Raw genomic sequence first — 15410 nt, 5'->3', positions numbered from 1 at the left:
ATTTTGACATGGAATTCTGGGTGCTGTGAGGCGATTGCTTACTTAGGTTGAATTCACTGTCTTCACTTTCATCAGGAGACAGCTGTAGTGGGGAAGACGGCGGCATTCTCCCTCCATTCTGCTCTGGACGACTAAACTTGCCTGGGAGCGTCTGATATTTGTTATTTTCTGGATTGTATCGGTTCTGCAGAAGAAATGCATTTATCTTAAGATTTGTATGTTGCTACAGTATGAGTATATTAATTATATTAACCATGTAAATTGATAATAATTAAAAAACAATGTATACAAAATATAATAAATAAATACACATTTTATTAGAATGACTAGAATGAACACTAATATCAGGTGTAAGTGTTTTCAAGTTAATAAGCATTTTTATTAAATAAGCCAGGCAAACAAAAAGTAAAGCATATGTGATGTTAATTAATGCATGTGCAAACAGCAAAAGCTATTGTTGTGGTTATGTCGTTGTGTTTGCTTTACTTTTATTGGTTTATGTTAGCTGGTAGTACCTCTAAAACAGCCTCTACTGGTTGGCCCACTACATGCTTAAAAAAACCAACAGCATAAACACACAAACATACACTCAGTTAGTTGAGTCACGTCGTATGCTAAAACATACAACAAAGCACTAGTGTTAATGTAAATCAAGCATTAAAGAGATTAGAGTTGAGCGGAGACATTCATACTAAAAGCATTTTGTTAATGAGATGAGTTAGTTGGCCACAAGAAGCTAAAGAGTCACATTTATTTAGACCAAAATGATCCAGGTTTTCGTACCATCTGTAAGCTTCCACTTTGGAGCTCTTCCAAGCTGGTGGACAGCATCCGCTGCAATGACCTGAAAATAAAACCATGAACAATTATATGAAACAAGCTATGCTTACATTATTGTGCTTACGACTAAGAGCAGCTCATTGGTTCACGTTACATCATGGGTTAACAAATGTCTACGCTGGAAGCACATACAGTACACATGGTTTAAACAAAAGATGACTGAAATCAGAAGGCCTAGAACCAAAAAATATTAGAAACTTGCTTTATATGTAGCCTAAAACCTGCCCATATTAAAACTAAAAAATGATCAAAACGAAAACTGATTTGCCATTTAATTTTCCAATGCAAATTAAGCCCCAAAAATGACACTTCTCAAGATGACAAGGACATCTTTGCAGTCAAATTGAAATTGAAAAAAGCAATTAATGATTTGACATTTGGAAACTCAAGGCAAGACTACATTATTAAATTGAAAAGGCCAATGTGAGAAAAAACTATTGCAGTTTTTACATAGCTTTTCCCTCATGTTAACACACATTTTTACATTTGAGTTTAAGTAAATATTATATTATAAATAAATATTTGTAACAAACAAAAAAAAACAACAACTGCTGAATACATCTAGAAACACTGTTGGGGAAGAAAGGTGCATCATGTCTTAATCGAATTACATACACAATCGGAATATCACAAGAAATCCTCAGTCATCCTAGACTAGATCGATGAGAAACAGCATGTGTGTGTGTGGCGTATGGCAATGACATCACAACAAAAAGCCACCGCTACATTAGAAAGCCTCTTTAACAAGCACAAACACACACACTCCACTTGCCATTGTCTGCTGTAAAAGCCCAAATCGCCAATGGATACCATCGAGGTCTCCATGGAGGGCTGTATACTGCGACAGCTGGGCCAGAGAAGGATAGAATGGGATGGAGTGCAAGGAAGAGAGATAGAGGTGACAAAATCACATTAGCTTGGGTGAACGATTGGGATAGCGAATTTGCAGCAAAATGGTCCTTCTCCCATAGATGCCTTCTGATCCCTACTGCCTTTAAGTAGAGCGGTCCGCTGGGGCCTCTGAGACTCTGCTATAATCAGTGGACTGTTAATAATACAACTTCTCGCTCACCTGGAGTCCAGTTCCCTCTGTAGACATGGAGGAGGGACCAAGAGTGGTGACGGGCCTCGGGAAGACATCTGTGGAGAAGAAAATAAATGGAAATTGTCACAACAGGAACTTAAAGAGGTCATGAACTGAGAAATAAAACTTTCCTTAAGCTTTTGACATATAAGAGGTCATCAAACTACAAGAATATCCTGTAAGTTTCAGAACTGAAAAAAAAAAACAGCTTTTATTGTAACCAAGCCCAGTGAACGACTTGTTGTGCATGTGCCTATCTATGATAGGTGAAAGACTGCTTCTGCAGAAGATGATCAACGCCTACTTCATCATTGCAACTTTGGCCCCACCCACTGGCGTGTTAGTGAGATGAGCGATACAGTAGAGGTCTGAGCAGGACTGTTTTTTTCTCCCGCCTGCACCCGCTAGGTTCTATTCTGCACCCACCCGCTCCCGCTTAAAATTCACTCTGTGTTTACAGCTTAAACCACGATTTCACTATTCTAACTTTAGCTAGCGTGTAATGTTGCTGCTTGAGCATAAACAACATCTGCAAAGTTACAACGTTCAAAGTTTAAAGCAAAGGGAGATATTTGCTTTTAAAGAAATCAGTTTCTAAGAACTACAGCAAACGGCCAGTAGGCGACTACACACATTCCTCCAGGGTTGGTGACATCAACAGGCTCAATATTTACATAAACCCCTCCTCCGAGAATATTAAATAAGGGGGGGTGAGGCCATTTTGTATTGCGGCGCTGTTGTGGTATAGTTAGGCTGGAGTGTTATTGCCGCGATGCCGAGGAAACGCTGTTATTTTCATCCGGATTGCAGGTCTGGGGTACTTGCTCTGTTCAGCCTTCCTTGGGACGGGGGTGCGTTGCAGAGCGTTTAACATACAGCATGTTATATGCACGTGTGTTTGAGTCAGCGGGGAATCAGGCGCGCGCAGGGCTCCCTGCAGCACATCTAACAGAGGAAAACATCCACCGTCTTCGCGATTTCAATGCCAGATTTGCACAACGTCAGCTGCGTGAAAAAAAACACTGCCGGTGCGTGGATGCACGACGCGCGCGCTGCACATTTCACGGAGGACAACACAAACTTCCACAAACTTCGCGAGTTCAATACAGGATATGCACAACGGCTTGTCCTGAAAGCTGGATTTACAAACAGAAGCTGTTTACGGGCCACAACCTGTAAGTCTGATTTATTTTTCATCGATGTGTTTTCCTGTAATAGGTTGTAGCAAGGAAGTAAACAGATGACAAAGCTGTTCTGCAAACCAGTCTGTTAAATGCTCATTCATACTTAACGTTATTCGACGAACACCTAACGTTACAAACACTAACGTTAAAATCTCAACAGCGAACCTGACATTAGTGTAAATGATTCTTTGATTAGAGCTTTTATGTATTGTTTATCTACAGGCATGCTAAACATGGTTCTGTGTGTGATTTGGCTAACTTACTAGTTAAAGCCAGTGCTTAGTGTTCGTTTTGGGTTAGTTCTTGCGACAGATATTTGGCTATAATCGTTCTAAAAATACAAAAGTTAAAGTGCCATTCAGTAGCGATCATTATAGATCCGCAGTGTTTACTCTTGAGGACTGAACAGGTTCTGCTTGATCATCTTCACTCAAATGTTCTGGGTCTGATTCGGGCTCATATGGTTTTATTGACGCCGTTGTTTCTAATACTGACCAAAGCACAGCCTCCGGTAAGGGGCGTGACGTTTCCGACAAACGTGCACTAGGCGGTTAGCGAATCACAACACACTGGGCCAGCTAACCAATCAGAGCCCACTGCGTATTTTTGAGGGACTGGCTTCATACAACCCGGAAAGCATCAGACCGTTTTACAAGGAGGGACAGAGCAGTGTAAAATAAAGGTCAAATATATGAAAAATAAGGCTTTTTTTTTTTTTTTAAACGAAGCATGAACACGTTACAGTGCACCCCACAAACACAGTCAAGCCTTCAAAAGAATGTGTTTTACCACCCCTTTAAATTTCCCCTAAAGAAAGAGAGTGACTGGGATAACAAATAAAATGTTGGCTATACAATAATTGTATTGGTTATTTTTGTCATATCATGATACTCTCAACGCTGTAAGAAATGTCACAGAGGATAATAGGCTAAATCAAATATGACATCTGTCACTCAAAATTATTAGCCAAAAATGAATAAACTAAAACTGTCGGCCTACTACTATAGCTGTTAATGAGATGAGTTAGTTGGAAGAAGCTAGAAGAACAAGAAGCTAAAGAGTCACATTTATTTAGACTAAAATGATTCAGGTTTTCGTACCATCTGTAAGCTTCCACTGAAGGATGTTCTCTCTGAAGGTGCTCTCTTGGACGGGATGCAAAGAACATATATTGCCAGGTTCAGGGCAGGGAACTGTGTGAATGCCACCATTGCAAAAAGTTTTGTTCACTTAATTTTTAAGCGCGGATACGCTGTTGTCAAAGGATGTCGGGAGCGGCCGGGCTATTGTCAGACCGCTCACTCCCGTCCAAAGTACACCAAAGTTACCGACCACTACAGTCTTTGATTTGAAAATGTACTCCCGCGACGCAAGAAAACTTATCGGGAATGCAGACCTCTACGATACAGCATCACTAGACTGGCCAGAGGAGAACTGGGACCCCGACTGAGGCTGATTTCTCCCAAGGTTTATTTTTCTCCATTAGGTCACCTAATGGGGTTTTGGTTTCCTTGCCACTGTCGCGCTTGGCGTGCTCAGTTGGGGACACTACATTTTTCAACTAAACATCGAAATAAATCTAATTAATAAACTAAATTAACCATATAAACTAAATTACTGATCTAATTATTGATCTAAAGCCCACACTGTCACTGTATGATAATTGAAATGAACTGACGACATCAGCATTTTCTCCAGAATGGCTATACAGCTGAATAAAATTATGCTGCATTATTTTCCTGTTTAACACTGTAAAGCTGCTTTGAAACAATCTACATTGTTAAAAGCGCTATATAAATAAAGTTGACTTGACTTGACTAGACTAAATATAACATTACCTTCCAAAGGATCCTAATGCTAGTAATGTGGTTATTTTATTTTCAACAATGTAAATGTTTCAGTTGAGCATTATTTGTTGGCATTTGGTACATTTCACCGTGGATTCTTTGGTAAATCAGACGCAATTATAAATTACATTGTACAATATATTCAAATAGAAAATAGGTATATTAAATTATAATAATATTTCACAATATTACTGTATTTTTTATAAATGATGTAGCATGTTGAGCATAAGAGACTTCTTTCAGAAACATTTAAAAAATCTTACCGACCCCAAACTGTTGAATGGTAGTATATAAGACTTCTATATATAAACTATTATTGGCTTATGTCTTTACACTAACCACTCCGTTTATATGAAAACATGGACAGTCTTATGTTAATGTGCTTATGGTTGCGATATTGTGATGATATCTGATTAACTGTTTTTCCATAAATGGTCTGATTGTGCAGAAATGGCTTTCCTGTAGCTCAAACAGTAGAGCATGGCGCTAGCAACGCCAAGATCATGGGTTCGATTCCCAGGGAAAGCAAGAACTGACAAAATGTAAAATGTGTGCCTTGAATGCAATGTAAGTCGCTTTTGATAAAAGCGTCTGCCAAATGCATAAATGTAAAATGTAAATGTAAATGATTGTACTGGGAAGGGAAGCAAGAACATACAGCTTTTCATGATATAACCCCTTGAAACAATACCTGTAGTTCTGATCTGATGATGTCTGAGTACGCTCTATGGGTCAGGGCTCTTGTACTTCGGTTGCCACTAAGATCCTCTTCACTGCTGCCACACAGCAGCGTATTGTTTGTCACTGTAGGGAGAGAGAAACAGAATCAGCTTCAGCTATGTTGTGGGTCAAATTCATCTGGCAAAGGTGACTAAAACATAGAAGCAGCAAGATGGAGTTTTAGGCAAAGGTTGTCCAACAAATAACCACGTACCTTGAGAAAGGGCCAAGCCATCCTTCAATTTTCTGTACTGGCCCAACAAAACATTGAGTTCCTCTATGTGGCGATCCTACAGAATCCAAATAGAGTAGATGTTCAGTCCATCAGCAAACCACACAAATGTTACAAGACATGTTGCTTCCTGCATATTTTGGTCCTGTTAACAAATTCCAAGTGCACAGATACTGACTTACCTTTTCATTATTGGCAGCTATCAGCATTTCCATTCCAGATTTTAATCTCTGCAACTCTTGATCTGGAACATAAAGAGCAAAACTCAGTTCATATGCACCATTACATCATTATGGCAGTGTTGGGGAAGCTACTTTAAATTAGCATTACAGTTTCGATGTACAGTCAAACCAAAATGTATTCAGACACCTTCAACATTTTCTCACATTATCACAGTTTATTTGCTATAGTTTAGAAAATGGTAATAAAATATGACAAGAACTCAGAGTTAAACTGTGTCAGAACAAATTCATCTTAATAATGTCAGATAACTTTGATAGCAAGGTATGTAATGAATTACAATCAACCAATCAGCTGTTAAATGTAAGTACACAATTAGATAATACCAATTTAGGTCAACCAATTACCAAGCAATGCTTCATTTTGTTCAGTCTGTGGTGTAAAAGGTCACATTAGCAATTAAAGAAAAAACATTGAGCAGAACATGGTCAGGTCAAATTGTCTGAATAATTTTGGTCCCAAATTTTTATAATTTTTTTTTCTGGTAGTCCACTGTATGAAGAATGTTTGGGTATAATATGTCACAGTTTACTTTATTTTGCCATCATCACTTACATAAATTAACTATAGTGTCCTGCACCCACTACTGAAAAATTATACCTTGTGTCTGAATAATTTTTGGTTTGACTGTAGTTAAACTAGAAGCAAGCTAGACAGTAGAAAATTAAATTATATCTTTCTAGATTTATATGATATAATTCATAATTTAATCAGACATTTTTTGAACAAGCAGATAATGATCTCTAAGCTGACAGTATAAAATTTGAAGAGATACATTTACACTAAATACAATTAAAAAATTTCAAAAAAGCTAAAATGCACCCCGATTTACCATACAAAAACATAGTAATGTGCAACATTTAACTGAATATTCCACTACACATGAAAAACTTAAAAAGGACAAATTGATTCAATAGAATTAACAGAATCTTCTTGAGCTACAGTCAAGCTAAAAGAAAATGTTGCTACTTTTAGTTAGTTACTCCCCACCACTGCATTATGGTGACATACTCCATTTTAAAAACACACAGATAGATGTTGAGGTAAACCAGCCCTCTAAGAGAAAAAAACAATAAACAGCCTCTTTGGTCAAGTGTCAGTCCAGAAAAGCTCAGAAAGAAACTCTTCAAAACAACATTCTCTCGCCAAGTGTGTACATGCTTGTCCAGGTTGATACATGCTTTTTAGCCAAGTAGGGATTTGCTCAGACTTCATAGCAGAAACTCATGCTCAGACAAACTGACATAAGAGTCAACAACCTCATCCTGCAACGTTAACCTTGTTAACCACTTCAGCTAAATCAGCAATCAATGTATACTTTATTTTAGTTTTTTTTCTAATTATGTAATACTGTATATTCAACATAATAAAACGATTACAAATAATATCAAAGTCAACTATATTTTATGGGGGCCAACATCAGAAATATATTTTTTTATATATTACAGCTCTTGAAAAAATGAAGAGACCACTTAATATTGATTTCTCAATGTTAAGTGGTCTCTTAATCTTTTCCAGAGCTGTACATTTTATACTTTGCTACATAATTAGAAAATATTATTTATAAAAAATAAAACTTGGTAGCACTTTACAATGAGGTTTCATTAGTTAACTTCTTTAGTTAATATGAAATAAGAATGAACAATACCTCTACAGCATTTATTAATCTTAATTTCAACATTTACTAATACATCATTAAAATCACAAGTTGTATTGGACCCACTTTATATTAGGTGGCCTTAACTACTATGTACTAACATTTAAATTAATAATTTGAAACAATGCACTTATTGTGTACATACATGTTTTTATATTGTACTTACATTTAAAAAAGTACCTGTGTATAATTACATCTGTAATTAATTTCTGTAGATACATTTATAATTACACTGCTGACCCTTCCCTTACACCGAACCCTACCCTTAAACTTACCCATAGCACCACACCTGTCCCTAACTTTACCCATATCCCACCTCAATATCTGGAAGTGCTTTGCAATACAATATGAACACAATAAGTACATAGTACTTATTTTTTGATGTACTGTAAGTACATAGTAGTTAAGGCCAACTAATAAAAAGTGTGACTGTTGTGTTTGTTAACGTTAGATAATGGACTGTGAAGTAACATGAACAAACAATGAACAGCTGGATTTTTATAAACTAACATTAACAAAGATGATCAAATACAGTAACAAATGTTTTGCTCATTGTTAGTTCATGTTAGTTAATACATTAACTAATGTTAACAAATGAGACCTTATAGTAAAGTGTTACCAAATACGTATTTAACATCACATAGGATTACTACAAAAAAAAAAAATCTCAAAAGTCAAATATAATTACAATTTAAATGTACTTATATGCTTTTAAATATTATACATTTTTATAATATTAATCATATAGTTACAATTACTATGTAGTATATTTAACATCACATAAAAAGGATTACATATAAAGTCGAAGTCTTTTCACATACTATGATGACTCTGGACTTCAGCCAATAAAATGCATTTGCTACTGAGCTGTTAATGCACAAATTATAAGATTAGCTGCTTAGTACTACAACGAAGAATGAAGTTCAGCAACATGCTGTAGCTGTGAGATGATTAGTTCATCATTTCTTTTCTCTGAACTGGCCATGGCCCTAGCCCTACATTAATAGTAAAGAATGAGTTTTAGCTCACAGACCCATGGGAAAGCAATGAGTGGCTGCAGGGTGTGACGACAAGCATGAATCAGACACTTAACACCCCCTCCGCGCACACACAGACACAGGTAGAGGGGATGTGTGCGACAGGCTTGACAGCATGCCAGTGTACATTAGCCAGATTGACAGAGACGCTGAAGGGCAGTTGAATCAAGCTGGGATACAGCATGGGAGGATCTGAGATGTTGATCTGAAATGTGCGCTTACGTTTGTCTCTCAGCTTTTTCTTATACACTTCCTCTACAACAGGGAGCGTCGAAGACCAGAGGCCACAGTGATTACCAAAAAAAGCCACATATTAGTAATTTTAACACTCACATGAACATTTTCCAACACACGTCACTCCCATGCAGCTAGTATTTGGTACTTTCCACAAACAGAACATTAAGTGAACTAACCATTTGAATTTTATTGAATAAAACAACAGAAATTCAAACAAATCAGGGCTTTAAAATAGATTTAGACACATCCCTAACTTAGGTAGCAATATTGCAAACCTCATAAAAGAAACGGAACATATAAAATTTAGTATAACCACGAGGGTTGACGGTCAACATTTTTTAGGTCAAGCATCTTTTTCATTGGACATTTGTTAAGAAAATTGCAGAAAGTAACTTAAATTTCAGGCCTATTCATGGAAAGTGCCATTTATTAATGTAATGCTAAATTATTCTGGGCTAAGGTCTCTGTAGCATGATGTAGCGCTTCAATTTAATCTTCTTAGATGTACCTCTCTCTGTGATGCCATTGTTGATGGTTCCTCGGGACAGAAGCTGATTCTGTAGACACTCGATTTCCGAATCTTTCGTAGAAAGCAGCTGCTGGAGTTTGGCAATCTCAGTCTAAGAAAAACAAAAAACTTTAGCAGATTAGCACCTTTCAAAAGATGTTGAAAACATCTTCAGCTTAAACCACGATTTGTATTAATTTTTATGTAAGAAAGAAGACAACAAGGGACACATTTGACACAACATCATGGTGGATCTGATCACATTAATGCTTTTTGGGAGAACAGAAGAATCCAACATTGACAACACAAATGTGACGGTCAGGCAGAACAGGGTTAAATAAGGTTAAAATGACCTTCACCATTTAGGGGGCGACAAACGGCACTTTCACACAGAACACCCACTAAACCGCCAAAAGCTGCGATACCACACTCAAGCAAACATTTTCTGTGTTTGAAGCATATTGCTACCATTAACGTACCACCACCAAAACGTTAGCACAAATCTCTGATATGATTTCCCTGAAAATGATTTATTTTGAGCTAAAATAATTACGACAACTCTTTCCACAAATATAGCACCCTAGCAAGCTAAATCAACAGATTTCCGACTCAATTTACATCAGCTTGAAAATATTACATACATGTACCCAGAGCACCCTAACCTTGTAAAGCATATGGCGTCGCACCTGACCCTTCTATAATTTCTGTGCCACCAATGGCACAAGAGATAAACATCCCCCGATTTGCCGTTGTTTAGTCAAACATGACAAGTCTGAGTGGGCAGTAACAAGCAAATAAGACTAAACTTGGGAAAATGCATTTGTAGTATTTCATTATAGACTAGAGAAAAGCAACCAGACATAACGAAGTGTACAGAAATGATGCATGTACGGATATGGTGTGTGTATCGGTTTATATCCCCCTGTTGAATTGCTCAACCCTTATTCCCCAAGACGGACAGACCTAACAATCTGCTGGAGGATGTAGTCATGCATACCTGAACTAATACGCAAATACTCATACAAACATACACATGCTTCTTCCATCAATGAGCACGAGGCAAACACAGATGGATGATCTCTAGTAGCCCGGCTTCCACACATAACGTGGTTTAAAAGATTGCCACTGGACCATGTGGAGCTCTATCATTCGCTCATGCGAGTTCAATTGTGAGCTGTCTAAACAGGTCAGCATCAAGAACTGGGGATCATGAAGCTGCAAGAATATTGCACAAAACTACACCGTGCACATAAAAAGCCTGTCAACAACTGACCAAGTGCATACCGATTACATAAAACAGGGTTGTCCAATCTTGATCCTGGAGGGCCACCTTCCTGCAAAGTTTAGCTCCAACACACCTTAAAGTTCCTGAAGACTTTGGCTGAAGTAAGCGAGTAAGCAAATTCAGACACTACTCAAATGGCTGTCCCCTCAAATAATGCCCTATAAAGGGTATAGGGGGCAATGTCGGATTCAGCCTCTGATTAGCTGGTTCAGGTGTGTTTAATTGGGGTTGCAGCTAAACTCTGCAGGATGGTGGCCCGGATTGGACACTCCTGAAATAAAACAAATCTAGATGGAAGAGGCTTCAAGAGACACAAGGAGTATGGGGTTCAGACTGGGAGCTCAGAGAGGCCTAACAACCAAAGGAGTGGACTTTTTCAAGAAACTATGACAAAGCTTGGTTGAAAACGTAGACTGCGAAGTCCTGAGCAGAGGTGGAAGTGTTATGAAATCGACCCTGTCCAAAATGGCACTTTTTGATTAATTTCAAATTCATTTTTTGTTGTCCCAGTGGTCCACAAGACTTTAGGGCGTATCATTTGATGATTCAAGAGGGTACTCCCAACGTGTCTCCAAAATACACTAAAGTGGTCTCTATAGTGGTGTTATCCACTAACACTACATTATTAAACTGTGGACACAAGTAGTGAGGGTGCCATTTTTGGACAGGGCCATCATCGCCCTCTCCTTTGTGTCATACTCCTCAGGGAGGATGGCAAGGGATAAGGAGTGGGAGTGGGGTTAAGCACCTGAGCTGTCCGACAGCGCTCCTCCCAATGCTGTCGCTCTACCTGAGTGTGCTCGACCGTGAGCTTCAGGGTAGAAAGTTTGGTCATGAGCGACTGGTAACAGACATGGAGAGAATAGGTGATAGAAAGCTGGAGGAAGAGAAAGCCAGAGGGATGTTCATTATGCTGAGAGCTTAAGAATTTGTGAGAGTGCAATGAGCTATTGGATAAAGATTCAAATTAGTATGTATAGAATAGTTACAAGATCAAAGCAAGAAGTTGCATTGAGAGTTAGGATTTGGGGTTAAGCCAATATGGCTAAAGAAACTGTTAGTAAATGCTGATGTGGTAGTTGAAGTTGATAATGGACAAATCAAAACCGCAAGAGCACCAATGAGTAGACTGAAGGCTAATAGGAGTCCACATTACCTTTGTGGCTTTGAGCTTCCTCTCATATTGCGATTTCTCACCCTCCAGTTCATCAACTTTGCTCTTAAGGTGGTGAAGCTCTTGTAGCAATGCCTGATGAATGAACAAAACAAAAGAAGAAAAATTACACATCACCTTTCGTGGCAAATAGCCTTTGCCAGAAGTTTAGGATATCTAAGTTACGGAGCCCCTAAATTGACTTTGCAGAAAAAATTAAACCCAGAGATTTACTTGTGCATGTGGAAAAAGATTCTTGTGCACACTCGAAAGTTCCAGGGGCTTTTTTCCCCCATACGAATTTCACTTTAAGGGCTCTGCACTAAGAAAATTCAGATCAAGATAAAGAAAATTCAGAAGAAAGGGTTTGGATTGACCCATGAAACCCACACACCGTGCAGTTAAATACAAGAAAGCTCTGGAGATTCCTGGGAAACCTTGTTTCTTAAAGAGATGCCTTGGCCCCTCAAAAACTGAAAGAACTGATCAAGGAGGAAGCATCTAATAGGGTCACCACTAAGCCCACAACCCTTCTGGAAGCTCTCTGGAACTACTCAGCAACTGTTAGCATTAGTGAGCATCCATCATGCAGGTTTACACCCAAAATAAAATTACATTCTTTCATCAGAACGCACTGCAAACACCAATAACCATGAGATTCCCACAGTGGAGCCCGCAGACATACTGGATTCACTGTAGGAAGAGGCAGTTAGTAGTATTTCCTGTTGGACTGTACAAAAGTGAGATGGGGGAATGGTTATGTTTTAGGGGGGAGAGCGAAGAGGTAAAAGAGGGTCTTGAAGTAAATCCACCACGTAATGGAGGATCTGCCTACATTCTCTCCTCCGCTTCTACAGCGGCAGCTGCATTCTTCAACGTCCGAGGCACCAAGGCCCACATCGGGGCTCTGGTCGAGAGCCTCACGTGTGCTACTGTCCCCCAGGCTCTCCAGGGCCCGCTGCTCCTGAATGCGATTGCTGATTTCCTCCTGGAATTTACACATCTGCTCCTGTAGTTCACTAATTAGATTAACCACACTCTGAGAGAGCAAAAACAAGAAAGCCAGAAAAAGGAAAACATTGATCAGATTTGGAAACACAATTATGAATAGATATGGTTGGGTTATTAATCTGGGTTCCCTGAAAAGGCATGTTCAATTTTAGTCCGTTTTAGTATCTAATAAGTCACATGTCCCACTACAGAAAAGTATTTCCATAAGTCCTACAGTGTACTGTACACATACATCACAAGAGAATTGTCATTTCATTTTTTCTGAAACTAATTGTAGTGTCATTTCCATCACATCTCAAACTTTGTATTTAATAGCACTGTGATATGATGTTTTTTTATTTCTTTTTTTTTACATAAAACTAAACGTCTATACATTAATGCATTCAAAAAATAACCAAAGATTTCCCAACTGAATCCCTGGAACATAAAAAAACCAAAATGTGAACACCCTTCCATGTTGTCAGCATTATATGTACTTTTGATGTTTGATGTTTGAAACAATGCCCTTTTGTATAAATAGTAACAGTGATGATGGAACCTGCATTGTGACCTACTCTTTGTCAGAGTAAATAAGTTACTGACCTACTACAGGGTCTATATGAGGGCAAGCTTTTACTGCCTTTCATAGGATAAAATTCAGATGCTTGTGATTCAAATAAATGTTGGGACAACATAGGGAGTAAATCTGTAATACTTAATCAAAACTGAGATGTACAACAGTACTATGCACTTATTACGAGATCTGACTTTAGCAACGAGCGTGTTAATGCTCTGTCTTTTTACTTATGAACAAGTGAATGATTAGTCAGGCTAATACAGGCTATACTGACAGAAATGCAAATGCAGTCAGCCAGAGGAAGTTTCAGATGATATTCCCTATTGATGCTAAAGCTGATGATAAGGCACACGTTCCACGCCTAAATTTAGCTCTATGCTAAAGGTTTGAGTGGGGGAGATGTCTGTGGGGAAAGTGTTTGCGCATGTGGTATGTTCAAAGTGAATTTATGCCATTCCGTCCCGTTGAATGGAGCCTTGCAGCTGTCACCCTTGAGGCCAGTGTTTGTTGATGCAACAAATGCAAGGAGAGCTCAGTAACGCCAGCACTAAGAGTGACGCTTTAAAAAAAAAAAAAGAATGATTGAGTCATTACCCAGAAAACCTATACATTTCATTAACCAGTCACAGAATATGAACATCCGTTATTGTTGGTAAGCGTCTAAGGTTAATGTGGTTGTTTATGTTTTCTCCGGCGATCTCGTGAGTGTTCGGTGCAGATTTAAAAAAGACTGTTTTGTTTCCCTATTCCTTTAATCGTGCGCTTCTCTACAACCACAGCATGACAACTAGGTCTCGATTTTTGCATACTGTGTGCATATCTTTTAAACTTTTGCCATCAGTGTTGCATCTTCTGTATAAAACCCATAACCAGCCTAATTACATGGTCATCCTTAAAACAGATTATTCGACTGCTTAACTGAATACGTAGATTTTGAAAATATGTACGTTAGGTTTATACGTCCCCATTTCAAAAGTATAAATATTAAATGTAAAATGTATGTATGGTGCCCTATCAACTATGGATTTCACTGAGTGGCCATTAGCTGCCTTTTCTTTGCGTTTCACTTAATTTCTAAAGGTGAATGACACCCATTGCAGATATGTGTTAAAAAACCATGTGTGTGTGATGTGTGCAGCTGAATTCTCGTCAAGACAAGCACTGAGTACTTCTGGCGTCTGTCATTACACGTTCATCAAACTGCCTGTCACTGTCTCCCATTTAGGCCCACCGCATGCTTTTGTGTCTCTACCGATTAACATCTTCCTTTATCAGCACATTGCCTTTTTGGCACTGGGAGCATTTGTGGGACATAGGTTGAATGTGTATGTGTAATTGTCTCTGTGTGTGTGTATACATATCGTTAAATCATGTTTCTGTAAGCACACTGTCAGTGTGGAAAGGCTGAGTCTGTGTGATAGCCCGGCTCAAACGATTGATGAAGACATAACAATGAGACGTCTATGGGCTCACAGCTCACGGTTTCTTTTTCTCTTTCATCATGGGTATACTGTACCTACCTGAAATATAACACCAGGAAAATGTTCACATACTAAAAGAGAAATAGAATAGACCGTTTTTGACTTGTCCAATAAGTCAGCACTCATAAAGAGCTGAAATATCTTGAGCTGAGGATATCAAGACAAATGTATATCCACTATGAAAATTCCCATAACTTTAAGTTTCTATTAATTTCCATGACTCATCCAGGCTTTGAAAAACACAATTGTTATTGTCCCTGATTTTCCCATGACTCTGGGAAACCCGTCCACTTGCTGTTTGGGAAAATGCTTTAAAAAGGGAACCTTCCCATTTTTAG

The 15410-nt window shown here is 38.4% G+C and overlaps 1 protein-coding gene across 1 annotated transcript in view; it reads right to left on the bottom strand.

The window, feature by feature from the left end:
* The window catches only part of ppfibp2b (PPFIA binding protein 2b), an 82008-nt gene that overhangs the window by 17790 nt on the left and 48808 nt on the right, over positions 1-15410 (bottom strand). Inside the window, exons 9-17 of the mRNA XM_079809589.1 lie at positions 12860-13063; positions 12028-12120; positions 9587-9698; positions 6090-6151; positions 5890-5965; positions 5647-5759; positions 1913-1980; positions 784-844; positions 43-184 (exon numbers count right to left, since the gene is read on the bottom strand). Coding sequence (XP_079665715.1) covers positions 43-184; positions 784-844; positions 1913-1980; positions 5647-5759; positions 5890-5965; positions 6090-6151; positions 9587-9698; positions 12028-12120; positions 12860-13063 — 931 coding nt within the window. The remainder of the gene's footprint in view (positions 1-42; positions 185-783; positions 845-1912; positions 1981-5646; positions 5760-5889; positions 5966-6089; positions 6152-9586; positions 9699-12027; positions 12121-12859; positions 13064-15410) is intronic.

Source organism: Gobio gobio (assembly GCF_949357685.1).
Source record: "Gobio gobio genome assembly, chromosome: 25".
Lineage (NCBI taxonomy): Eukaryota > Metazoa > Chordata > Actinopteri > Cypriniformes > Gobionidae > Gobio > Gobio gobio.
This window is presented reverse-complemented; position numbering and strand designations above follow the sequence as displayed.